Source organism: Nipponia nippon, unplaced genomic scaffold (assembly GCF_047370975.1).
Source record: "Nipponia nippon isolate SJK-2023a ecotype South Korea unplaced genomic scaffold, ASM4737097v1 scaffold_5, whole genome shotgun sequence".
Classification (NCBI taxonomy): domain Eukaryota; kingdom Metazoa; phylum Chordata; class Aves; order Pelecaniformes; family Threskiornithidae; genus Nipponia; species Nipponia nippon.
Window position 1 is genome coordinate 33,134,128 of NW_028262369.1, and position 27,094 is coordinate 33,161,221.

General features: G+C 48.8%; 1 protein-coding gene across 12 annotated transcripts in view; it reads right to left on the minus strand.

Annotated features, from left to right (window-relative positions):
• Positions 1–27,094, minus strand: part of SZT2 (SZT2 subunit of KICSTOR complex) — a 59,386-nt gene that overhangs the window by 26,216 nt on the left and 6,076 nt on the right. For 10 of the 12 annotated variants that reach the window (XR_015698765.1, XM_087731627.1, XM_087731621.1 and 7 more), the window contains 32 exons: positions 26,937–27,043; positions 26,535–26,745; positions 25,277–25,447; positions 19,634–19,865; positions 18,844–18,973; positions 17,359–17,501; positions 16,548–16,700; positions 16,081–16,195; positions 13,268–13,473; positions 12,635–12,859; positions 12,133–12,211; positions 11,670–11,767; positions 11,240–11,408; positions 10,633–10,747; positions 9,085–9,198; positions 8,394–8,591; positions 8,162–8,274; positions 7,525–7,666; positions 6,835–6,999; positions 5,932–6,136; positions 5,614–5,726; positions 4,913–5,171; positions 3,308–3,470; positions 3,133–3,225; positions 2,868–2,949; positions 2,448–2,729; positions 1,949–2,087; positions 1,583–1,699; positions 1,405–1,468; positions 835–1,020; positions 425–763; positions 95–284 (listed from right to left, as the gene is read on the minus strand). Coding sequence is in view for 11 of the 12 variants with exons in the window: in XM_087731627.1 (XP_087587753.1) it covers positions 95–284; positions 425–763; positions 835–1,020; positions 1,405–1,468; positions 1,583–1,699; positions 1,949–2,087; positions 2,448–2,729; positions 2,868–2,949; positions 3,133–3,225; positions 3,308–3,470; positions 4,913–5,171; positions 5,614–5,726; positions 5,932–6,136; positions 6,835–6,999; positions 7,525–7,666; positions 8,162–8,274; positions 8,394–8,591; positions 9,085–9,198; positions 10,633–10,747; positions 11,240–11,408; positions 11,670–11,767; positions 12,133–12,211; positions 12,635–12,859; positions 13,268–13,473; positions 16,081–16,195; positions 16,548–16,700; positions 17,359–17,501; positions 18,844–18,973; positions 19,634–19,865; positions 25,277–25,447; positions 26,535–26,745; positions 26,937–27,043 (5,118 nt within the window). In the remaining variant the exon portion in view is untranslated. Of the gene's footprint in view, positions 1–94; positions 285–424; positions 764–834; positions 1,021–1,404; positions 1,469–1,582; positions 1,700–1,948; positions 2,088–2,447; positions 2,730–2,867; positions 2,950–3,132; positions 3,226–3,307; positions 3,471–4,912; positions 5,172–5,613; positions 5,727–5,931; positions 6,137–6,834; positions 7,000–7,524; positions 7,667–8,161; positions 8,275–8,393; positions 8,592–9,084; positions 9,199–10,632; positions 10,748–11,239; positions 11,409–11,669; positions 11,768–12,132; positions 12,212–12,634; positions 12,860–13,267; positions 13,474–16,080; positions 16,196–16,547; positions 16,701–17,358; positions 17,502–18,843; positions 18,974–19,633; positions 19,866–25,215; positions 25,448–26,534; positions 26,746–26,936; positions 27,044–27,094 lie in introns of those variants that run through there. The other 2 variants (XM_087731628.1, XM_087731629.1) reach the window with 2 other exon arrangements.

Sequence of the window (27,094 nt, forward strand, 5' to 3'; positions counted from 1 at the left end):
GCAGTCATGCTTTGTATGCTACAGCCAAAACGGGGCCCTCCCCTTAAAAGTTCCTGAGGCTGAGGTACATCCTGCCCACATTCACAGCTCCTACCTTCCCTGCCCTGTGTTACAGAGTCAGCCAGGCTTGCTGCAGATGGTGTCACCAATGGTGATTTCTCACTGTTGCCCTTTTCAGAGGATGAGGATGGCAGTGACTGTATGGTTGTCTCTAGAGCTGCCTCCTCCAGGGAGTCATGGCCAGGTGCTCTGCTCTGCTCAAGACTCAGCGCTTCTCCTGGGACCTGCATACAAGCGAAGGTTGCAAAAATTACCAGAAAACCTGGCACCAAAAAATATCTGATCATACTCCTGCATCCTTCTACCTTCTATTACCAGAGTGTCCCACACTTCCCCACCAATACACCACCTCAGTGTCTCTCACCTCATCCTGTCTGTGGCTGCCTCCACGTATGGGGTTTCCTATGTCTGGCACAATGCGTGTCTCACTCTCTGGCCACCCCCAAAGACCCTGGGCTTCTTCTGGGAGGACACAGCTTGCACGGTGTAGCTCGGAGCCCTCTGCCTCTGCTTCACTGCTCCCCTCCTGGCCCACCTGGCCCAGGGCTGTCCTGGTGCCCCCTCCAGCTGGCTGCTGCAAGCAGGGTGTCCCTGAAGGGTTTGGAGCTGCCCGCCTGGAGTGCAGGCGGCTGATGGAGATGTAGTGGTAGTCACTGCCTTCTGCATTGAGTATGTAGCCTGGCAGAGACATTCTTCTGAACTCCTGCAACACAGGGAAGAATAAGCATCCCGCTAGCTAAGTGTTATGACGCTGCCTCAGGGCTTTCTCTTTACCTCCTTGAACTTCTCCAGAGAGTGCTCAGGTCCAAAGACAAACTGGAGCAGCACCACCTCACTGTGGCAGCTGGGACGCCCCTTGGAGTTATAGATGTGGGTGGCCACTCGGTGCAGGATGGAGGTGCTGATGACCTGCGAGTGGCGCAGCGCAGACACAATCTCATCATCGAGGAGCCAGCGAATCTGAGCAGAGCAAGGACACAGAGCGAGACTGAGGTGACCAGCATTTGCACAGCTGCCCCAATTCTGATGCAAGTCCCAACAGGATGAGGGCAGCCCCTCTCATCACCTACATCCCTTCATCTCCTTCTGAATGTACCTAAGAAAAGGTCTTTGGAAGAGAGGTCTGACTGTCCCACTCCAACTGCAGTTAATAATTTTATCAGAGTAATCCCACACTTTTGGGGAGCACAAGGCCAATGGCCTGTGTGATACCAGCAAGGCCTGAAAGTCACTTCAGTTGACAGAGGTTGTAGCTTGGACCAGGCTAGGAAGTGTGGCACAGCAGTTGTGCACTGTAGACACATTACTCCAGCTGGAAGCAAGAAGTAGGCAAGGCTGGCTTACCTCATTCATAGTAGCTTCAATAGCCTGCCTGTGCACTCCAGGGAGGTTGGAAAGTGCAGGGTGCCTAGGAGAGAGAAGAAGAATCAACCAGTCATTCTCATTCATGCAGCCACTACAGTGCAGCTCTTAGGCAGCAACAGGAGCCCATGAAGGGCTTGCTACATCTGCAGTACCATACCTCTCATCTCCTGTGGACGGGAGCCGTTCCAAGTTGTGCATGATATCCTCATCTGAACGGAAAGAGGATGGCTGCCCTGGAGAGCGTGTGAAGGACACGCTACTCTCCGAGGTGCATCTGCCACAGGAGAGAGAGAAGGCTGAGCATCAGCTTTTGAGCCAGAGAGGATAAACAGACAGGCTCCAGAGAGGGAAAAGTGATCTCTAGAGAAGGTGAGACCATCTTGGAAAAATCTTAGTTTTCTTAGGGCTGTGGGAGGCTCTGTGAGGAGAATCCCAAGTCTCAGCACATGAAGAGGAGCTAAGACTGGCTAGCTGGGAAGGGCAGGCAGAGGGCGAGTGAGTGACTGGGCCTCTTTCCACCTACCTGTTGTGGAGAATGTCTGCGTTCACTACTTCTATCTCCAGGGGCAATGTCAGCACGAAGATGTCCAGGGTCACACAGAGGTCCCCCAAGTCAATGGTGTTCAAGTCCTGGCAGCTTTCCAGGCAGCCCAGAACTTCGCCTGAGGAGAGATCACAGAGAGAATCAAGCAACAAACAGATCTGCTTACACACATACACAGCCTGGTGACAAGTACAGAGACTGCAAGAGGTGTCTGTCCCACATGTCTGGACAGGCTCAAGAAGGCCACCATCCTCCATGATCGTTTCATCCTTCCATGACCAATCCTACAGCAAGTGGGAGACCTGGTGAAAAAGCCCTTGTCTGATGCTGGGAGACCCTGGGGGCTCCATACAGGGAGGGCTGGTCCAGAGGGACTGCTGTTTAGGACACAACATGTTTGTTCCAGGGGCTGCTCACCCAGCAGGGACCTGACAGAAGCCCTGCTGCCCTTTAAGCTCACAGCAAGGTTTGCTCTTACCTAGACAAGTCGGCAGGGACTGCACGGGCATGGAGCTGTGCTGGCTACGCAGCTTCACTGAGCAGGTGAGGTGTACAAAGAGTGGGGGCATCTCCTGCTCCAGGAACTCCTGTTCATTGAGTGAGTCCCCTCCCAGCACGCTGAAGGAGTCATCATCCTGGTTCACTGTGTTGGAGTCCGAGAGGGAATCTGTATCTGGGAACTCGTGCTCCAGCTTCTCACGGTACTCCACCTCTAGCTCTGGGTCGCTCTCTGTGGCAATGCAGCACCCAGATACAGTTCCTGTTGACACAGGTTCCCTGTTAGCAAACCAGGCCCATGTTCCCAGAGACCCCACCAGACACAGTCAAGCTCTGAAAGGTATCACCACAGTGAAACTATAGACACTTTATTCTCTAGGACAGACCAAGCAAATGTTACCTTCTTCAGCTGCCGTTTCTGCCTCTGATCCCTCCATGTCCTCACTGCCTTTCCTGTCTGCCTGATCTCGAGATGCCTCCTCCTGAGATGGAGAGAGAAAGGGCAGATACTAGAACCAGGCCAGGCAGCAAAGCAGACTGTTGATGGGCCCCCCAGGGGCTCAGTCTACCCATGGGTCTGCCAGCCCCAAATCCAGATCTGACACCAAGCAAAGCTACTTCCCTCCACAAGGACTAGGTTTCTGCCAAGGCAGCACCTTGCCTACCTCTTTCTTGGCTGATGGTGGGCAATAGAAGAAATAGTGAGGATTTGATGGCACCGGCTTGAAATGTAAACTTCCAATTTCCAGGAATTTTTCCTAAAAGACAAATCCCAAACATGAAGCAGACATTCCACTCTACCCTCCTGCAGAAGCCAAGCCGAGCTCCCATGTTCCTCACCTGGATAATTTTATGCAGGTCAGGGTGCGCCTGGCAGGGCTGTCCAATTTCCAACAGCGAGAGGGGAAACTCTGAACAGCAGCTGGTGCCCGTACTCTTTGGCTCCTCTGTGGGGCTAGAAATGTTATGGGAGTCCTGCTCGCTGTAGTCCTCCATTTCCGCACTGACAGGATTGTGGACAGGTCAGACAGGCAAATCGAGAAATGGGAATAATTGTATGTATCATCTACCCTGCAAGCATCCCACCTCACAGCTCCCCACACCTCATCTGTGTAAACATGATGTGACTTACACAGCCCCCACCCCTAGAGCCCCAGAAACCCTCCTGCCACCCACTAACCCAGATAAGCGCTCAGGCTGTCTGAAGCCAGGCCAGAGGCAGTTTAACCATGCTGATCCCGTGGCCAGGTACTCTCCACCACACTACACACCCTCCCTGGGAAAGAGAGACACGTGGCGGAGTACAGGGACAGGCCTGGAGCAATCTGAATTACCAACACCCAGTCCAGGGCACCTCATAGCAAATACCACCGTCCCAGCACCACTAGTGTCTTGGCAGCACAGAGCAGAGCGCAAAGCTCAGGCCCATGCTCACTCAGCAGCTCCATAACAGAATCAGTTCTTAAAACTCAGAAAAAGCAATCTGGGGAGTGGGATGCCATTTGGCCAAAGGACTCCTCAGGTATTCCAATTAGTAATACAGGTGGCAGATCTGGGTGCAACGTGTCACAAGCCGTACGTCCTTCAGTAATGCTTATGAAATCTACATTGGGATAGATGATTCGTAATATTTTACAAACAAAAAACAGTTCCCACAGTTTTTCTCTGGGAAAGTGGCACTTGAAGAAGTCATCTGACTTTCCAAACACTGAGTGTTCTTCAAAACCACAGCCTCGTATCGATGACTTACAGTATAAGAAGAAATAGGATTGTGAATTCCCAACAAATACTAGTGAATTCACATAAAGGAACTGAGGATAGTCAAGTGCAAACAGAGGACAAAGGACCTAAAGAGGGTGTTTCTTCAACAGACACTAAGGCACAATAGAGTACTTTTTCCCCTCCCTAAGTTTCCAGAGGCAATACAAATCTCAGAAATACCCTAAGGTATAGCAGGACAGAAGTTTAGCATCAAGCATATTCCAATTCTGCCTTGATATTTCTCTTGTGAATTTTTTTCCACAGTTTTAATTAAAAAAAGAATGACATTTTATTCATTACAAAATGACAACAAACCTGTCATTTTCACCAGAATCAACAGCAAACTGAAATGAGTCAAGCAGCAGGAGATGCGTAATTTCTCCAGAAACAAGTCTGAGAGTTACTTTCAGACAAACTGCCCTCCAGCTCAGGCCAGATGGGACAGTAATGAGCTTAGATTACAAGAGAAAGCAAAAAGATGGATGTCACCAGAGATAATAAAAAAGAGAAGGTCCTGGTGGACACCATACCAGGTGGGCATCCCACTGGAAATATCTGTTCTTACATGTGGCTCTGTTAGACCCTGCCCTACAACATTCCTTCTAGCAGGCAACAGAAGATGCTTGAAGAAAGATCTGTCCTGGCCCAATGCTAAGAACAAGCAAGACCAAGCTGGGCCACTACCTTGATTCAGAGACCAAGACACCTCGTTCCCTAGAGCTCTGCTCTTCTTCTTGCTCTATGCTGCCCACTTGGAAGTTGGCTGTCTTGGAGTGCGTACGGAAATGTTGATGGCTCTCTCGGAAAGAGCGGACATGGCTGCACACCGTCAGCAGGAAGTTGGTGATATCAATCTCTTGGAGCAGCTCCTCACAGTAGTCCATGGCTGTAAGTAGGTCCTGGGAGCTGATGCTGTGTGACTGCTGAAGGCTCTTGAACAGCCCTACAGATCAAACACAGTGCTTGAGCACCGCACGGCAAGGATGCAAGGCCACGGGAGTCAGGCAATAGGCACATAAAGAGTTGCAGTCAGCATAGGTGCTGGGAGACAAGACTCAGCCAGGATGACTAATGCTACACGTTAGCCTGGGCTTGTGTCATGCCAGAGTGGCCTAGGGATCTGCCACCCTGAAGGTGAGATGAAAAAGTCAAAGAAGGGACCCCCCTCCACAGCACTGCACAGGTCCAGGAACAGCCTATGCAAGGCCCATAGGGAATGCACAGAGGCATCTTTAAATCGCTCCTGGTGGGAGATCAGTCCCACAGCTCCTCCCTTTGCTCAGTGTAAGATCACAAGAAAAATGAGACGTTGCTTTCTTAAAAGAAGATCCAGGGTTCAGCCCCAACCCCAACCCTGTCTCAGCTCCCATCACGCCACTCCTCACCTTTCACATAGCACTGGTGGGAATGCTCCTGCAGCAGCGTGCAGTAACTCACCAACTCCTTATGCTTGTGGTCTAGCCAAGCAGCAGTAGGAGGACGTTCCAGAGATTGGGACCTGGAAAAGAGGAGCCGCAGCCTTCAGCACCAATGAAGCACATTTTAGACTATAAACGGCTCTGGTACCAGTAAAGCAGGGCCCTAGGGCATTCACAGGCCGTGGCTGCTATAAGGCAGTGAGGCCAAGCCAAGAGAATAAGGCAGCCTCTTGTCAAGGAACCTCCTCTGTTTCCTGTCTAGGAATCAAGTATGGTTGGTATTACCTGAAAAAGATGTCCCGAGGGGAACGGTGTGCCCGTGGGCTGACAAGCTGCTCTCGCAACAGCTCCAAAGAGCAGCTGTAGATGTAAATGGGGCAGCGAAATCGGCGGCATTCACCTAGCTCAGACTGCGAGTTCTGGCGACAGAAGGAGATATGTACGTCTCTCCGCGAGGGGCCACCCGGTTCTCCAGGGTCACGGCTCACCTCTGCAGAAGAAACAATTCTGAGATAAAGGCCTTTGATGGGCTCCTCGTTCCTGATCTGACAGCTCACAATCCCTCACAGCAGCACCCACAGGTAGGTATTGATTTTACAAGCTTCTCACCACTCCAGCCTCAGGGGCCATTCTCCTCACCCAGCACCCAACCACTCAGCCCAGTGCTTTGGCCACACTGATGCCCTTCTTGGGCAGCCATGACTGTTCGTCACCACCATCTCCACCTTCTGCAGCAGCACAACCCTCCATCCTCATTGCAGGCCTGGCTGACTGCAGCAGGGGCTGTGCAATCAAATCCCATATACCTCAAGAACTTATCTCTAAGACAACGTGCTGCTGGTAGTGCCAGTCTGGATCACGACACGAGAGTCACTGACTTTCCACTGCAGCCCAGTACTGCCATTCCTAGTAGCTTCTATCTGCAACCTCCTTGCCCACAGGGAGCCAGCCTTGGGCCACAGGCACTCAGTTCACATTAGACTCCCTCACCCCGCCAGGAACATCATGAAAGCTGGCTGAGGCTTCACTGTGCACCTTGTCCTGACTCTGACTCTGCTGACTGCCAAGCAGGAGCTGACAGGATGTAGCAGCCTATTATTCCTTCTATCTCAATCTGCCCAACAGCGTGCTCAGGAATACCAAGGATTCTACTAATATATAAGCAAGGTGCTGTCCTGAGGGCGGTACCGTGGGCTGGTGTTATGCTGAGGGTAGGCAATGGCACTGCAGCATCCTCTTCTTCAGCCTCAGCCCTGACTCGCTCTGCACAGACAGGTCCTGGGGTATCCTCTCCAGATCGACTCTCATCTTTTGGAGGTTTGTCCAACCCGCAAGCCATCAGCTTCTGTACATCTGGAAGAAAACAAAACAAAATCACCCTCTGCCCAGTTTAACCCCTCCATCTACATTCCCAAGAGGGCAGATGTCCCTGCTACCTCTTTGTGTGTGGGAGCAGCTCCACAGAGTACTTCCAGCTGAGCCTAGCAGCCTTCACCAGCAGCTCAGTGGAAGCCAGGCCAGTGTCAATGCCCAGAAGTGGGGACTCTCTCAGACCATCCCATTAACAGTCTCCTTACTCCATTCATTAACAACCCTACTGGGAAAACGGTTCAATGGTTGCAGCCAGCAAATGACTCGAAGCCACATCCCCTGCCTGAAAACACTATGGGTGCAGCACCATGTCCAAGGAAAGAAGAGCAAGGCATTCAGCACTTTGCACTACTCTATTCCTGGCCATGTGGTGCAAAAAGACTGAGTCTAGACTCCACCGTTCAATTTTCTCTCCATCCTACCAGAGCTGATTCTGCTTTTGCTGTTTTCCTGAGGAGGCACTTGGGACTGCCACCTCCTCTTGCTCCCCACAACAGGTGGCCTCACCTGAGAAGGTGGCTGGCAGGAAGGTCAGGAACACGTGCTGCGGGTTGACCAGCTTGGCATAACATCGCCATTGTGGAGGAAAGGGCCCCGTCGTGTCACTCAGGGTCACGTCATCCTCAGGCAGCTCTGTGTTGCCAAGGCTCTGATGAAAGAGCAGAAGCTGGATAAGCTCACAGCACATGGCACAGGCCTACCTTAAGGCAGGTAGCAACCACACAGAGCAAGTTCCTCCATGACTGCTGGTCGGCACAGTGCTCAAATCACCCTGGCCACCCCCCGCACCATTCTCAGAGCAGCCTGGCTCCAGGAAATACAGAACACAGTCAGGAGATGCTTAGCCAGCTTTGCTGGGGCCGGTTCTGACCTCCAGGCAGCGATTGCCCATGGTTTCTGAGCAATCTGCGGCACACCACCAGTGCTGCTGTAACAGGCTAGGCCCATGGTGAGTGCAACTATCCACACACCTCCCAGATCCCTGCTTGACTTCAGCCACAGGCTACAGCTTAAACTGCTGCCAAGCATGGGGAAAACACCAGCCTTTCAATCTGTTCTCAGCCCTTCTACTAACTCTCCTGCTTTTCAACAGCTGCTGCCTTGCCTTCAGAGGGAGCTCAGGAGGACAGAAGTGTAGCAGTACCTGCAGAGTACTTGTGGAGCCAGTCATATCCCTGGTGCCATTGCTGCCAACAAGATGATAGGATGCAGAAGCATCCTGCTGCTCCAGGGTCCCAGAGGCTTTCAGGGTTTCTTCTGAAATGAAGCACAGAGAAACCAACCTGGGAAACACCAGCTGAGGAAGAGACTTGAAAGCAAGGCTTCTGAGACACCCCAGCTCCCAGTGTCACTGCTGCCACGCTGCTGGCCCTTACCTCTGATCACAGGGAGTGTGAAGGGAGGTTGATGGCCATCACGGTCCCGTTGCAGAACCTGCTCCATGAAAGCCACATGATCAGCGTCAGCCATGGGGATCTCCCGGTCACTGAGGTCATGCTGCAGGCAGCCATGGAAGAGGTTTAGTAGCATTTCATTGGGCACAGACGAAGAGTCCTTGGTCACCTCCTCATTCTCTGCTCCAAAACAGAACCATGGCAGCTTCAGAGACAGCATCTCCACAGCCACCACCTGCCCAGGCCCCCAGGAGATAGCCCTTTGCAAAGTGACACTTCCACATAGCCAGGAGTTTCCCCCAGCACCTCTGCAAGGCTGACTTGGAGGGTGCTGAGGAAGCCCTGGAGTTCCAGCATCATTAGCTACCCTGCACTGACTCACTCTGCTTCTGTAACTGTTCTGGAGATGTTTGGGGCTAAAGACAAGAAACCACCACCAAAGAGCAACAGTCTAGGTTTAATGTTTTCAAAAGTAACTCTTCCAAAACTATCATCCCAAGAAAGAGAGCAATATACCTGGACAGCCTGGGGCTGCAGAGATGGAAAGAACAGCACTGAACTACTGAAAGAGGCATGTCACATGCCTGCTGCCCAGGGAGACAAGTACACAGAGCAGGGTGCCCATAGCCATGGAGGGAGGACAAGAGGAGGCAGGTGGCGAAGAGGCACCTACCTTTTGTCAGCATTAGGAAGAACATTTCAACCTGCTGGCACCTGGGCAACAGTTTCATGAGGTTGAACTGGAATGGGATCTCATGAACTCGAAAACCAGCTCCCATGTCTGGATCTGTAACAAGAATTGGGAATGTAACATGCCTGTGGGCACCACACAGCCCTGCCTCCCAGGCCACCTCCGCACACATGGTGCCAGCCCTCAACGCAGTGCAGGTAGCACAAGGCTGTGAAGGTACACGGCAACACTGCCCCAATTCCCTCTGCTTAGGAGGGCAGAGAGATACAAAGAATGAATGTGGGGCAAGGGCAAAGCCTGCCGGGGGCTGCAGCAGGTTGTGAGCTACCTGCAGAGAGGCACCTCGCTGTAAGAGGCCCCTGGGCTTATTGCTGCCTTCATACAAGGAGGGACCGTGAGCCACCATGAGGCCTTACACAGCTCGGGCCCAGAGATGCCAGGGGACAAAAACTGAACACCAGTGACACAGGTAACACTGCTGGAGAGCAATGACCACACTGGGAGCCAGAGGCAGCCTGAATTACCAGCATAGTCAGGGACAAGGATCCCCCTGCTCTTGGGAGAGATCTCCTATCTGGCAGGCTCCGCACATCCCTGCAGGCGTTTCCTGTCCTCTTCCTCAGGAAGGAGTCTCTGCCCTCCAGGCCCTGAGCTTCCCTGGCCCTCTCCTGCTCCCACAGGGCCAGTGATATGATCCAATAGGGTTCCCTCAGGTCCTGCCCTCAGCCTTTGGGATGATCCTGACTCCCTCAAACCCACCCAATATCTGCTGTGTTATTCACTGCAAGGCAAACAAACAAAAGATCTAGGATGGGGTGAACTCGTGACAAGAAAGCAAAAATAGTGAGGTTCTGGAACAAATTGCCTGACAAGGGTGAACCCCCCACATGCTCCTGGAGTTCTCAATGAACTATGTTAACCATTTCAGATCAGATAAACAATCCTATTCCAAAGGAAGAGGACAGACCAGACCTCCTAAGGTGCCCTTCCCTATCTTTGTGGGCTAACGGAGCATTCACAGAGGGTCCAGAGATGAACAGGACCACCAGAAAGCAAGCATCCCACAAACTGCTCTGGAAACTGTCTTGTAACTGAGAACAGAGGAGCTCTTCCTTCACATCATTTACAACTTCTGTACAACCATCTGCCCAGGTATACCCTGCCCGTCACTGTATAGGTGACCTCATCTTCCATCTGCTCCAGAAGTCAGCCCCACTCACAGAATTAAAAAATGGTTGAGGTCAGAAAGGAGGTTATCTGGTCCAACCCCCCTGCTCAAGCAGGGTCACCTAATCACCTCTCCAGCCTGGGCAGAAAGCCTCAATGCTTTTTCGGCCTTTCCAGGATGAAGCCATTTCTCTGGCAACTTAGCATAAGTGCAATAAAGTGACCCACAGCCATCAAAGTCTAGAAAGTCGTTGTCAAAATACTCGTTCCACCTTCCAGAAACCTCTAACAGGCCCTGAGACATTCAGGGCCTAGCTGCCTCTTGCTCCATCAAACCTGCTAGGACATATAGGCCGGACTCACCTTCAGTAGCTTTGGTGTCTGAAGGAGGGCAGACCCACTCCTTGTTCTGGCACAACTGGCTGATGTACTCAAAGGTCAGCATGGTGGCAATACACGCAAGGTCCCGGGGATAGAGCTGCAATAAGCAGTCAAGGCTCAGCTGCATGCAGCAGAATTATTACCCCAAAATGCAGGGGAAAACAGTCTAAAAGCAAGGAGAGGAAACACCCATAATCCTGTCCCCTGACTTGCCCTATTCTCACTCATTGCTCCCTCCTTCTCCACCAGCCCGTTAGCCTCTTTTTGCCTTGTTCAGGAGGTGCATTGGCAGTACTGCCTGCAACCCCTGCTCTGGTCAGTGTGCTCCCCTCCAATGCAATGGCTCTTGACATAGTAATTTGTATTTTCCTACCTATCCCAGAGCAGCATTGCATCCACTGCTTTGCAATCCAGAAACTTCTTCTGTCCAGTAGCCCAGTTCCTCTTTTAGAAATCTCATGCTCTTTTGTTAACAGAATTCCCATCTCTTCTGGCCCTCAATAATTCACCTGTAGCGTCACAGTGCACTTGCAATAAACCCTTCTCCCTCCACAAAAGAGCCCATGCCGCTACCCCTTCATTGACTCACCGCTTTAGGTATTTTCTGGTAGGGCAAGCCATGGAGGTGCTTCCAGTTCTCAGCAGTACTGTGGACATGGCCGCTCTGTGGCTCTACCCAGCACTCAGTGACCAGGTTCAGTTCTGTGTCCACCTCAATGGCCTCTACCTCCGTATCATTGTCATCATCGGTGGAAAAGCTGGAGGAAAGACATAAGGCAAGTCCTGCGAGATGGCACAGAGCCAGCACCCCACTGCAGCTCCTCTCAGACCTGTGAGAGCAGCCACACAAACCCTAGGTTTGCAGGCAAAACCCCAGCTAACTGGTGATCAATTCATGACAGCTAGTTGTCTGTACTAGATGATGGAGGACTCCCTCCTTCCCACACTGCCCACCAAAGGCAAGTCTCGAGCCGTGACTCTGCTGCCAGCCTTCCCTGGAAGCAGGGCAACAGCCTCACCTGTCCTTGGTAGAGGTGGAGTGGGGTGGGAAGAGGATGTATTGGACGACACAGGTGTGCTTCTCCCTGCTGCTGCTGCTCTCACTTGAGCCGTCGATCTGGAGGGGAGACACTGCATGAGCCTGGCCAGCAGAGACCGCCCACACCTACCCAGTGCCCCCCCTACACAACACAGCCCCACCATCCAGCTCCACTAGTAGCAGTGGAGAGAGGGAGCCTGTCCCAGCCCCAAGAACTCCTCCAGCACAACATGTCCCTACCAGCAAAGCAGCTCTCTAACTGCAGATGAAGACAGGAAAATGCCCAACCCACAAGCTGCTTTACTTCAGGGGAAGAGGCAGGTCTCCCTGTACATGTCAAGGGCGTGTGCTAGAAGTGGATGGGAAATCCCATCACAGGAAGGTGAATCCAGCTCAGAAGAAGCAATGAAGGATTGAGTCCACACTGCAGAACCCAGGCTCACCTGTATGGGCAGCTCCAGCACCATGTTGATAATTCCATCCCCACTGGATGCAAAGTGGAAACCCTCTGACAGACGAACCCTGGCAACAGAGAGGCAGTCAGACATGGAGGACTTCTTTACCCATACTGCAAGCATTAAATACAAGAATGACTGTACCCTTCACCCCACAACACCTTCCTTCTCAAGACAGGGAGCTACACACAGAGAATGGGGAGATGTGACACTTTGCACAGGACAGCCTGTGTAAAGACCAGCATACTCCAGGCACAGCAACACCTCTTGCCCTTTTGTATGTTTTCCAGGACCCTCCTTTTCCTCAACTGCAGCTGCCGAACTGGGTAAAGCACTGGCGCAAGTAGCTCTAGAAGCTGTGTACAGGACCAAAACCCTCTGCACAGTAGCTTCAACTGTTACCTATAATAAGGCCTCAGATCCGCACTGTTTCCTCTACATCCCCAGGACTAGCTGGAGAAAGCAACCCCCATTCAGGTGTGCAACTTACTCTGTGAGTGTGGAAAGGAGCTGGGCTACAGCAGTGATGGGCACAGCCGGTGCCAGCCCTGACTGCACACTCCAGATCCAACGCTGGTGATAGAAGTAGCGGGACAGCGAGGCCAGGGTGGAAGAGGCAGTACGATTGGCCACCATAGTGAGAGGGCCAGACACCGGGGGATGCTCCAGGTTGAGAATGAAGGGGGCTCGATAGTCCGAAGGCAGCTTCTCATACCTAGGAGAGGACGGAAGTGTGGCTTGCTGAAGTGGAAAGAATGCTCTGCTCAGGGCCAGAGCTGTCTGGATTCATAGCCCACTTGCTGGGCCCAGGACAGAGCCCTCCAACAGCAGAACATGGCTAGCCCAGCACAGGATCCTGCTTAGACAGCAGTAACTAAATTTACTTCTGCATTGTATTAGTTAGGAGTAACAAATCTGCCTGTCCAGCAAGGCCCCCTGCTGCAAGTCACAACCCTCATAGACTACAGCTGCCATTCCCAGCCACGCAACCCAAACCCACCCCAACAAGCACCAGCTTCACAGCACTCTCATCCTGCAACAGGCAGCACCATCCACAGACCCCCCTCTCTCCCACTTCCCAGAGCAAGGAGGCTGTGTTGATGGCGTGGATCTCCATCACTACCTGATGAGTAGCTTCTCCAATGGTTTGTGCAGCACAACGAGGCAGGGTCTGTCTGAGAGGGCTGACTGGGCCCCAGCCACAGGTGGAGACTTGGAGGGAGAACTACTGCCAAACATTTTCCTCTTTGCTTTTGGAGTTGCCTCCTTGCTCTGAACCCTGTGGGGAAAGCGCAGCTGCAAGATTCGGTCCCGTAACTCCTCCACTATCTGTCATGGCAAAAGCAAAAGGTAAATGTGACCACTTTTGTCTGGAGACATAAGCTACTCAAAATAAGCTTCCAGAACAAGAGCCTGACTAAAAGGAATAGAACACTCCTTCAATATACAGATGAGCAGGAGTTAAAGGTCATTTTACTTCTGAGGCACTAGCAAGTTCAAGACCAAGAAGACACAAGGCTCTTAGGTCTACATTTTAACAACTACAAATATTTTTAAAACCAAAAGAAAGGTCCAAAAAAAGCCAAAGACAATTTCAAGGCTGAAGAAATGGCCTTCTGTAACTCTGATGAAAGACAAATTAATTGTATGCCAGCTCCTCCACAGAAGCAGTCTGAGTACCCACCCTCATTCCTCCCCTCCTCCTCTCCTCACCAGCCTACAGTAAATGTAAACTAGTACATATAAGACAGAGCCAGACTCTTCCCACAGCTGATGTGTTCCCCCACTATCATGTTCATGTGTCAAACCTTTATGGTAAAAGGCTTCAAGAGCTTAAGTTATTTTTTAGGTTAATTTTTTCCAAGATACTTTCAAAATGACTTCCTGATTACTATTCTTAGCTTTTAGCAGCTCTGAGTATGGTTCTACCCACACCAGCATCTGATCCCCACAATGCCCCAGTGTTTTCTTTGAAATTTCCATGGTTAGGTTTCTTTTCATGATCTTTGTTCAACTTGTTTTAAATTTCCATTACCATTGTAGGGAAACAGGAGAACAGCAGCTCTCCATCTCCCTCCTCAACACTACTGATTTCAGCAGCTTTCCCCATCACTATTACGTCTTTTTCATGGAAAGGAGTGTCCCCAAACCCAAACATTAAGCAGAGCTCTCTTCTGCACTACGATGCCACTTGGGTCCCCTTTGTGGTTTCATACTGATAATACAGAAGAATTGCTGATGATATTTAAGCTCCTAAATTCAAGGTGCACTATTCTGCAGTTATCAATACTGGCTTCCAGCCACCATCATGCTGCATAGGTGTCCACAAAGCACATAGGTTGAAAGGGCAGAGAAAACCAAATAGCTTTGTGCCACCTGCAGATTTTCCCAGCTCACTACCTGCTACCTATCTGCAGATGAGTTCCCTACCCTTTGACTAGTAAAAACATTGGGAAAACCACAAACAGCTTCTGCTTTGATGAGCACAGAGCACTTTTTAAATTTCCTTGCCCGGTTCCCTAAGACAGTTTCTGTTTTATGACACCCATTCCTACTCCAGTTCTACAGTTGTGCCCTATATGGAGTCTCACCAAAAGCCTTCTGAAAGTCAGACTGCACCAGGTGTTTTCCTTCCTTTAAACATTGGAAATTTGAATAGCTCAACACAAAAAACCCTTCCCCTTAAACAAGGCGGGCTAAGTTCCTCCACACTGGGTTGCTAATCAGCCCTGTGGCAGGCAAAAAAAAAAAAGAAAAAAAAAAAAAAAGATTGTGCATGATACAATTTATGATCTACATACAGATCCTGCTGCAATGATCTGGAGCTTGCCCAGGAGCTGCAGGGTACAGTGACTGTCTCATACCTTCTTCATGAGACAGCTATTAACTCACACCTGCCAGAGGGAACTCCTTCATAAAACCTGTCACTTGGCATTAGCAGCCCACGCGTTGGCCCAGCAACCAGTGCCCAAAGCCTGGATCCCCTAAAGACATGAAAGGGCAGATCCTCCAGAGTGCCAGAGCGTTTAGTGTTACTTGTGTTCATTATCTCAGAAAGAGATGGTCCTTCCCATCCTTGTCAGCTTCTCCTCAGACTAGTCTAACACTAAAGCTAAGTGAGTCAAACCAAAGATTTCTTTCATGATGACAAAAGATCAAGGTTTAACGATAAACCTCTTGTTTACAACAAAAGGTTCATACAGCTTAGTAGCAGGACATCTTTCTCATAATTACTGTTTTACCTAGGAACACTTAGACTTGCCTCAGTGATTAGAGCTGGAGAAACAGTCCACGCAGTAACCCCACCTCCTGCATCTGACTAGGGGAGCCCATTTCTTTTGATACAAAGAGGTTATTAAAAGTCTATCTAGCAGACTTGCATCTCTTTAAAACATTTTCTCGGTATTACATTTTTTTCTCTCTCTGTACTGCTCATGCAGGGCATTGTTCGCACTTTAACTCCTCCTTGCACACATGATACAATATACATACGCAATTCACCACCTACTGAAGCAGATAGCCTAGGGAACATGTAGTACGTCCATCACAGAGGTCTTTACAGATGAGTCAGACAAGTATCTGCTGTTCCTGACAGAGACTATTGATTGTGCTTTGGCCACAAGGATAGACTAGATAACCTTTGAGTCATTTCAAGCTCCACAGTTGAATTAAGCAGTGGGAAAAACATTCATGTGACCAGCTATTCTATTGATCTTCGAGTCTTTGGGTTTAGATCTTTCATAGACTTAACACAGAAAGCTTTGTCCAAACTGTCCCTTTCTGTTACAGTAAATTCACACCCATCTAAGCCTTAACATACTAGTTAGTTATTAGAGGATACCTGCCCACAGTGTCGCCTGTGATCTACCCACCACTTCCACATCCAGAACTTCTTGCTCTTGCTCCTACCCCAGGAAGCAGCCAGCCAGCTCTCACCTTGTTCCTGGCCTGTGCGGGTGTGCCAATGGGGAACCCCAGCCGGAGAACCATGCAGGGAGCTTTGGAGATGATCCGCACCACATAAAACGAGGAAGGTGTGGGATCCTCAGAGCTATGGAGAAGGGATTAAGACAGGACTGAAATCACATGGATCTTGCTGCTCTGTCATGTCAGACCACGTGGAGGCCTGCTCCACAGAGCTCAACAGCCTACACAACTTGGCAGCAACACACGTCAGTTCTAGCGTGCAGAACCCCCCCAGCTGGCTTCCCTTTCCCCCTGGGCTGTGCCTGGAACGCAGTGGCACCAGTTCAGCGTACGCAGGGTTTCACACCCGCTTGTCTTGCTCTTATCCTCTCCTCTAGACATCTGCTTTTGGCCTATCACAGCATACTGGTCTAACTGGATCTTTGGTCTGGCCATATGCCCGATTCCCCCCATGGGACTGTTTCAGAGCCACTCACCCATGTATCAGTTTGACGTAGGAGTAGCCCTCCACCAGCACGAAGCTGCTCCAATCCCGCAGCAAGGAGGTGAGTGCCGAGTGAGAGATGCGGCACTGGATGGTGCTGTAGCGCCCGTTGTTGCCTGGTGTGTGCAGGTGCTTGGGCACAGGCCTGCAGGGTGTGGTAGAAAGTAATTTTAGAACCACAGTTTCTCTTCTTCCCCCAAAGCCCAGAGAGACTTTGCTACATCCATTCCAACTCATCCTCTGACTGGTACGTCAGCCTTATTCCTCCACAGCAGCCAATACCCAAGCACCTCCCCTACCTGTGCCTGTTGGTGAGAGCCACACTCCCTGAGCGCACAGGGATCCTGCTCTCCACCTTGCAGAGAGCACACCCCTTTATCATTTCTGTCTCGCTCCATGCAATATATGGCTATTATTCACATAACTCTGCAACCAGGACCAGCCTCAGGAAAGCAATGCTTTTGGGGAAGATGTTTTCCAGCAGCAAAAAAAACCATGTGGGATAGCTCCAACTGGATGGTCCACACCCCCTGCAATCAGGAAATCCAAACCCAAAAGGGACTTGAGAAACAATTTATGCTCCTGAGAACAGCCCCCCTCTTCACAAAGATGACTTCCCAACCCACAGTCCCTCTCAGACAAATGAGCCTTCACCATCCACCAGGTCCCACTGGCAAGGTCTTTCCCTTAGCCACAGGCACCTACAAGACAGCTGCAACTCTGCAACTGGACTGAACTGGACGCCCTGCTTTCCCAGGCTGGCCCACACTGTGCACGTGAGCTCAGCCCTGCCAGTTACATACGTGTCATGCTCCAGAAGGAGGACTATACGATGCATGTGCAGCCACCTCTGCCAGAAGTTGGCATCCATGGAAAGGATAGGCTTCCAGTAGGAGGCAAACTGGGAATGGCTTGAGTCAGACCCACTGTGCTGCAGGGATAGCACCTGAGAAAATGACAGGGCAACATTCAGCAAGTAACTGTCTGGTCCCACCCAGAGAGAGTATGAATTTCTCTAGCAGCTGAGCTGTGTAGGCCTAGAAGGCTAGCCACATCCCTGGCTTTCGGTAACTGCCTCTCCGCAGAATAACTAAGTGCATTCACATTGAAATAGGCAGTACAATGTAAGCAAAAATAAATTTGGTTCCTGAAATGTCAAGCTAATTAGGAATTTAACTACTTAGCATCAAGTAAATCAGCCATAGAAAAGATGGCATATGTAATGGTGTGCCTTCTGATTGAGAGGGGGATATACGGCTTGTGTCAGCAGAGCAATTAAACACTGAGATAACTTGTCTGAGAGTGCTCGTGCAAATAGGGTACCAGCAATGGGTGGCATTGAGCAACTCTAACATGTTTGTATGGTAACACTGTGATTCCACCAACTATAGCAACTCTGCTGACACAGAAATAAAGTTGTGGTTAGCCATAAGATGGGATGCTCCAGATATACTGTGGGATACATAACACTACATAGTGAAAATTTACTAGGCAAACCTAAAGAAGGGCTTAAGCAATAAAATTAAAGCAATAGTTCTCTTAAATTAAAGCTCCCCTAGCTTTGACATCTGCTAGTCATCTTCTACCAATGCCAAGGACACTGCTAGCAGGAAACAGATAATATGCTAGCACTGCTGCTCAGTGAGCTTCAATGAGTTTGAATTTTGCAGTGGAAACTATTAGCTCATATTCTGTTTAGTTTCTGCTGTGCAGGTGACAAGTATCTCTCTGCACCTTCCACATGAGTGCTCAGAGCAATGAGCCTATTAAACAACAACTATTCAGCACATCCTATATCTTCACCTGACGGTGCGGAGCTACATCACCAGGACACAAGACTGCCAGCAGCAACTCCACACATATGAGGTATCCACCGAAAAAGCATGGCAAAAATAAGCGTGTCAGCCTCCCCATCAGTCTCACACATCACATCACTACAGGAGAAGGCTTCACAGCACACTTAGGAGACTTGCTGTGGGGCTCAGAGGTGTAGGTGTAGCAATAAAGACATAGGGTGATGTCTCAGAGGGGAAAAAGTATGGGATGGGATGTTCACAGACACTGCACTGCACCTGAACTCTGTTGCTGAGCGAGACAAAGAACAAGAGATGAAGCCTAAGAGTTACAGAAGATCTTGATTGCCTGTTGGGACTCAGCATCCCCTGGTGCAAGACAGAATAGGCAGGAATCATAGAATCATTTAGGTCGGAAAAGACCTTTAAGATCATCAAGTCCAACCATTAAGGGACAACCTATCCCACATTAAATGGGAGAGAGAGGGAACATACCGGAGTGGTGGAGCCTGGGGGGATATAGAAGAGGGGCACCCCATTCTTGGTGCTCTCAGGAATGGTGAAGTGTTCTGGGACTGTGTCAAAAGACTGCAGATGAACCAACATCTGATCTGTCTGGTTGATGCTGAAAGAGAAGAGGCAGTTAGCCACAAAACCCCACGCTCTCCCCCTTGGTGCCCCCGTCAGCCCAGTGCCTGCACACACAGCACTCCCTATGTATTGGGAGCCCTTCTACACCAACATAGCTTTCTAAGGCAATGCTGGGATTCAATGCCTCATTGCAAAGAGCATGTTAAGGGAGTTCAAGTGTAACAGCCTAAAACATAAGGAGGATGATCAGGGTTAGGAATGAAGTGCTAGAAAAGGAATCTGCCAAATAGCGGGGAGTAACGGTCACCCTGGCCAGGAAATGGTTATAACCCACAGGCTCTTCAGGCCTAGAGACGGTAGGTGTTGCTCCTAGTGCAACCATGCAGCACAGCTGCACACCACCTCCATGGGATGGCAGTCAGAGTTAAGGCTTGCATCACAGGATCAGGACTCAGGGGCTGACAGGCAATACCTTCACCATGAAGCAATCTTACAGACTAGGTCACAGGCCAGTTCAAGTCTTTTCCTCAGCTAGATGGCGAGCTTCTCGCCAGTCATGCCTCTTCCTCAGAGCACATTCCTTTGGGACCCTGGGTTGGGATGGTCACCTGCATAACCCATGCCCCAGCATGCCAAAGAAGGAATTTCTTGGTTACATCGGACACTGGGAACTGCTGGGGATGGTCCGGCTCACCTCTGCAAGGTGTTCCAGAAGCGGCGGATGACCGTAGTACGGTACAGACTGGTGATAGGCTTCCTCATGGTGCAACTGATGTCGTGCAAGATGTCATAGCTTCCTTCCATCGTCACCTCCACCCATGTGCTGCGCTTTGATGGGTCCAGGGGCCAGGGTGTCACAGCTAAGTACTCTATCCTCATGTTATGCTTCCAAAGCAGCACTAGTTTCACTTCTAGCTGAGACCCACCTGCATGGGAGCAGAGGAGTTAAGTTGAAGTGCTTGTTTTGTACACATCTGAGCTTTATCTCTGACCAGGGACTCCCAAGTACTGTGAGACTGTTTGATCGCTACTAGAAGGACAAAATAATCTAACAACTGTTTGCTCTAGCGGAAGCCATTCTCTCTCCTCCCCAATAGAGGGAGGTTTTGCTTACACAGTAGCATTTGATGAACAGTTCTTTAAATGTACATGTAGTATCTACACTAGAGAAGGTAACTGAAACTTGGAGGAGGTGCTGACGTTTACAACGGGCTCTCTTCTTCACAGCCTCATCTTTGTTTCCAAAAGAACTGTTGCTTTGCACAGATGAGCAGGGTCTGTAAGCTATAAAGTTTTCTCATCTGCACTCTGCAGAGTTAATCTATCCCATTGCAGAAACATGGACATTTGGACATGATGGGCCCAAATCATAAAGAACCTGGAAGGTGAGGCCCAATTCTTGAATTAAACTCCATGTTCTTCTTGCACAGACAGTATTTCATGCAATCTAGAACTTCAAGCATCAAAAGCTTCTTACCATGTTTACCCTCTTCTCCTCCCAAAGTTAAGAAGTTAAGAATGAATACTCACCCATTCTTCAAACTGTACATTTTTGCCTTCTTCTTTAAGCGGGCTATTGCATCTCTAGCAAGATTAACACAAACATCTGACAGCAAGCCTCACTGAGCCAGAAGAGCAGAAAACTGTCACACTCCTGCTGACTGTGCATGTGTATTTGTACCAAAACAACCCAGGGAAACACATGACTTTCTTTAACAGTGCCATGCTGCTGTTTCAACTGCTCAATCATCTATTCTGATGTCCAGCCTGCTCTATAGTTTGCCGGACTTGCAGCATTTGTGAGATAAGTGATTGGATGTGCTGGAAACCATCCGAACAGGTCATCAGCCTGAATCCTATGTTTCCCGCAGAGCTGCATTTGCTGCTGTCATTGGCACACCATGTCATCCCCTTCACAGGCTGATTACACTCCATTTTAAAGCCGTCTTGATTTTTGCTCCCATGGTCCCTGCTGGGAGGCTCCCTCAGAGTACTCTTCCCCCATCAATATTTAGAAGAAACCTTCCAGACTACATGGCCAAATTCATGCTTGGTTGTGCTTTTGATTAAATTATTTTTATTCTGAGAAGCTTCATTTCCATAACATTGACAACGAGTGTGCACTAGGGGAAGAAATCCTTACCCAGTTTCAGCTGTTACTGTGCCGGTTAAACCACGTCATGGTCATCAGCCTATGACAGAATATCCATTCCCCTTAACAGTCCCAGACCTTCCTGCACCTCAAGAATTCATCTTTCCTGAACAAAGATGACTAAAGGTATATACTATATTTCACCTGTATTTCATCTGAGGGATTACTAGGATTTTATTTAAGGTCACTAATACTTTCCACAATGGGCGCTTTGCGTTACTATAAATGCATTTGCCAGGGTTGTACCATCTGTTGTTTCCATATGAAGATCGTCTAGTTTATCAGAGAGGCTAAACAAGAATTTATAAATTTGTCTCTTTCTATTTCATACTGTCACCTCACTCTTATTGCTTTAGTGCTCATCCACTGCTTTCTGCACAACATTTTGGTTCTCATAACAAAGCCTTTCTACTTCATCAACAGCAAACATGATAAGTAAATTCCTACATTTTTTGCCTAGATCATTAATGAAAATATTTCCTACTTCCACCTGTGTTTCCATTAGTCATCCTGGCTTCACTCCTACAATCCAACACAAGCAAAGCTAAAAACACAGGCAAAATATTTGCTTAGTTTGAAGTCATACCTAGTGAATCTTTAGCTTGTTCTTACTGCAAAGCAATCTATTTCTGGTTCTTGACTTTATAGCTAATAAAAGTTTTTGCTGCTTTGATTTCTTTCATAAAGGCCAGCTCTGGTTTTTAGAAAACTCACTTTGTCTTCCCAATTCCTGACACTTAGAACAGCCATTCTCACTGGCCAGCTCATGCCCAGCCATTTTTGGTGCTCGACTGATTCAGAGGGGAAGATGAGGTTTTGAAAAATGTCCTCCAGGCTCTCCTCAACACACAGCAACACAAAATGGTCAGTGAGAATTTTTTTTTGTTACCGAGGGCAATCCTCTGACATTGTCCCAGAAACAAACAGGAGAGGAGCTGAGCTCCATTACCCGCCATGGCCCCATGGCTTCTCAGACACAGCTTCTCCCCCTTCCATGCCTTCTAATCCTCCCCCTTTCACAAGCGCTTCTGCATTCCTAACTAACCATAGTAGCCTTCTAAACGCCTAAGTATCTAAAATCAAATAGTGAGGGTAACCAGAGTACTTATAAATAAACAACATCTCCAGGCAACTCTGAGCACAAAGCTAGCCATTTATTCTATTTTGCCTTTGGCAAAGTGAAGCAGAAAAGCGACAGTGTCAAAGTCCACAACTGCAGTCTTTCCTCTTGCTTCACAGCCAGCTGGCTCCCTAACAGCCTTTAGTTTGCAAGTTTTGGCAAAAGCTTTTGGCAATCCAGGTTAATTAACTGTTCTTTGTTATACACTTCTCTACAGAATGGCCCAGAGAGCCCTGATTAGCCAAACGTGCTTTTCCTTAGCAGAGGCAGTGCTGAATGTCTAAATGTCTTGATCTTTTGTAAATTATACTTTAAGATGTTAGTTCAACAATTTTTCTGATCATAGCCAGCAACTCCCCAAAGCATTTAGCCTTTTCAAAGTATGAGTAACATTATCTGCTACTATTCTGAAGGCTGGCATAGAAATACACACTGTATTTTTGATAGCTCAGACATTTACTTTTTAAATCACTTCTAAAAAAACTTCATCAAAATACACAGAAAGTATTTCTGGCTCAGGGAGCCTCTGAGCTGCAAAGAGCTAGAGAGTGCTCAAAGGAAAGGAAAAAGGAAAGGAGAAAGGAGATATCATGTACGTTTACCCTATTCTTACTCCTCCCTGTGCACCTGCCCAAAGCTATTCACCACAGAAGGTAACTCTGATCCAGTGCAGCTGCTCTTCTGCTCTCTGCTCTTGTAAAAATGGAAGACCAATCCATTTAGCATTCCAAGGGCTAAAAGGCATCAGGAAGATACCTACAGGGAAGTGCAGGGAGCATGGTGAACATGTGGTGATATTTCTGATACTTTCCTCCAGAGTCCAGGAATTTGCTGCTTTACGATATCCCAAGCCAGAGGTTGTAGCTACACCTTTGTGCAAAAAGATACAACGTGAACATGTCTGATTGCTTTTTGAACGATTCACACCTGCTACCTCTTCCAGCATTTCTATATAGGACTTCACAGTCACCAAGAGCACTTCACCATTGCTGCCAGATTAAAGAAAGGCTCTTTCTCCAGTGCTGTCCAAGCTGCAAGTGAACTGGTGCACAGAAGGATAAAAGACACAATACTGAGCACAGCTTGGACAGAAACTGACTTGTCAGACTGTTTCATAGACATTCCTAGACAAGCAGAGTGCAATTGACCTAATCTGCCTGGATTTAAGGGAAGTATCTCATGCCACACCTACAGAAGATTAGCGAAGGCAATCTGCAGACATTACTAGAAGAGCTGTCTCAATGGGAAACCTTAGGAGATTCTTACTTTTAATAGAAAACTCCTGAAACAAGAAATTAGGGATATTCCTGGAAGACCAACTTTAGAAATTATCCCACCTGATATGACTGTTAGCAACCTTCCCAAAAAAAGCTGGTTTAGATCCATTCAGTTTCTAAGAAGCATCAAGGCACAAGAACTGCAATTCCCAGTCATCACACCAGAACAGTGAGCTGAACTGCGTCAGATGAACTTAAGAGTACTATTATGTGAAGAATAGCACATTTAGGGACTACTAAACAAACAAGCAAAAACCAATAAAACACCCCTAAGGACTCATCAGCTGGAAGCAAAGGTGCATGAAAGACGCAGGGATTTCTGTGCTAAGAATGCAACACAATCATGGAGAAAGCTCATGTGATTCCTGGTCTATCAGATATAGTATTTTACTTCAGAAGTAGGGGAGTATCAGTGTTACTGAATAAGGCACTGATAAAACCACATTTACAACACTCTTATCAACTGTTTCAAGAAATATGAGACCAAACTGTGAAAAGCGAACAACTGGGGGGGGGAAAGTGCTATTAAGATGAATACACAGAAAAGAAAGCCTGCCCTTACAAAAGAAGGCTGAAACATTGGCTTGTTTAACCTGCCAAAAGGAAGGTTACAAGGGAGAAAGGCATTGTTCTTAAATATGTTTGTGCGATACCAGAGGAGGAGGATAAACTTAATTAAGGATAATAAAGTCACACAGGTCTAATTTGATCTGAGTGAGAAAGGAAGCTAGAGAAAGACCGATGAAGCTCTGGGACAATCTTCCAAGCAGAGGAGTGGCATAAGATATTTACATGGTTTTAAGGCAGATCACAGTAAATTCATAGAAAACATCATATGGCAAGTTGGAATTATTTTGGAGTTACATCCCAGACTTAGATTTTCTGACATAAAACATATTCTGTGTACTAATATCCCAAAAAGAATAGTGAAGACACTGGATCACCATGTGTTGTACATGTTTACGCTGTGTTTTAAGAATCCCATCCTCCAGGCTTTCTGCTGGTCATTGTGACGGTCAAGAATAATTTCTTCTCTTGCTTGCAATTCATAACTTGCATTTGGATTTTTTCATCTCCCCTTCAGTTAAAGCACTGCCACTAGTCAAAGCTGGAGATGGAAAGTTAGGTAGGGTTTACTGGCACTTCTTGGGAAACTCAGACCCCTGAAGGTCCCTAGTCAGCAGCTAGTTCTCACAGTCCAGGTGCCATAATCTCTCGCGAGTGATATGAGAGAACAGGACCAGTGGAAGGTTTTATGTTCTTCTAGTATTGGTCATGGTCCTGACTGATCTGGCATTTTCACCTAACAATATCCTTGTTTCCCCCAATTTCTTCCTTTGGAAGACTGCAGTTTGGAGGCATTAAATCTGTTGTACCAAAGGGCTCAACTTTGTGTTAGTATTTTGGAGTGCATCTAGCAAACGACTAAAGAGGAATGAAAAAAGCAGAAATATAGAGGAAATCCCAGAAAATTCTGCAAACCCCCAAGTTCTGTCACTAGTTTCCCTGCAATTGTAGGGACTCATTTCCAAGATACAGAGGGTCATGGTCTGTCTGTCCCTCCCCAGGCACTTATAGCCATAGAGGATGAGCCTGGCAAGTGCACAACAATACTGGACAGTCCTGTGTCAGGCAATTATTCATGAAAACAAACTTAAGAGTTTGGAGAAAATGGCTCCTTCCTCCACAATACCAGCCACTGCTGAGATGGCAGACCCTGCACTTGCCTCTAAACAGTTGAGAACAGAGTCCTATCCGAGCCTCCAGCCCCCAACGCAGCACAGTCACCTTTCGTGATGTTGACCTCACGGATGCTGTAGCCCTCGCGCAGTCGGACTGAGACAATGCTGACGAGGTCAGCATGCACCTCCTTCTCAGTGTGCTTCTTCCTCCTCATCGCCAGAGCAGGGTTGCTGCTTGCAGACACCAGGTGCTCATTGAACAGTCTGTGCTGGGACACTGCAAACGGCAAAGACGGGGTTTGTGAGGGAGCGACTCCCCTGCTCCTCATCCTACAGCAACAGCCCTCCCAAAGTGCTTTACAAAAGCTGCGAGAACACTTGCTGGCCTGAAGAACAGTACATCCCTCAGGCACCACTTATACCCACTCCTGATTCTGCAACTCATCAAACAGGTCCATTAGTGTGGCCAAGAGTCCTGGGAGAGGGACAGGGTGGGGTGGCAGGCCCTGCTTCTTCTGGGACAGCCTTTCTGACAAGGCACGCGTTGGAGTTACACATTTAGCCTAGAAAGGCAGAAACTGCACAGCTGTTGCAACAGTTGCACAGCAAGCTTTTGGGCTTTACCCCTTTCCCTGGAAAACCTTGAATTCCCAGGTGCTTTCTAAAAGGTATCAGGATGTGGAAGCCTTGAGTTTAAACCACTAACACCCGATCTTTTCAAGATTCAACATTTCCAAGTCCCAGGCCACCTCTCTTCAAACTTGCACTGTATGCAGCTTCTGCTGTCAAGTTACAGAAAGCGCTGATGGCACCAGCGTATCGTCAGGGCATGAAAGGGTGTTTCCATGTTTTACTGGTAACTAATCTCTCCTGGCGTACTCTCAGTCACTAACATTCACAAAATCAGAACAAGCAAGAGAGGCATTTGGGACGGTTCTCAGTGGTATAGTTTTTCAATCCAAACTGCCATCTGCAAGCCCAATTACGACAAGCTCTCCAGAACGTCCTCATCTGCGAGCTAGCCAGTGTGCAGGAAAGGTCGGACAAGAGCTTCTCACCCCCTCCAAGTTCCAACACAGCAGGCCTAACTGCAGTCTGCTGAGTGAAGTCCACAGAAAGGGAAATGGTGCAAAATAGGACACTAGTTTTCCCCAATCCACCCAATTCCTGGAACCAGGAGGGGAGTCACGGATGAGGCTGCAGGGCCCAATAGTGCCCAGCGCCTACAGGAGGCATGGCCCGGAGGTTATCAGCATAACCAAGCCTGATATGGTTATCAGCATAACCAAGCCTGGGGTAGTCACCCCAAAGAAAGGTGCGGTAAGACATCCGTCTGCTGGAAGGAGGACATGCACATTCCTCACCACAGTAGTACTCTGGATTCAGGGACTCCCCAGTACGCAGAAAAGAGTACAGCAGAAATGCCTTGTGATACACATTCAGATCCAGGCTCAGGGGATCCAGCTCAGGGCACGTGGAGAGGTAAGCACCAAAAGTGGCCATGGCGATGAATTTCATCAGTTCCACATTGGGAACGTGGCCAAAGCTGCAATCGTATGAGTAGACACCGCCCACCTATGGGATGGATAAAGAAGATACCTGAGAGAGTACAGCAGTGCTGAGGACAAGGCAGAGGACCGGTAAAGGCCTCAAACAGGCAGAGAGGTCCCCTCTTCCCCTCTGGAGGTGAACACCACCGACAGCAACCCACCTTCCTCCCTCTGGCAGGCAGCAGCCCCCCCACTCTCTGCTAACGGCAGACATACCTGTACAAAAGAGCAGGCCACTGTGCCACTGCGGAGCTGGTTGAGTAAAGTCTCGCACACAGCCACATCAGGGACACTAGTCACACCATCTGTAATTATTATTATACCTGCAGACAAGGCAGTATCTTAGTGCATCTTCCATCTCAACCAGCTACCAC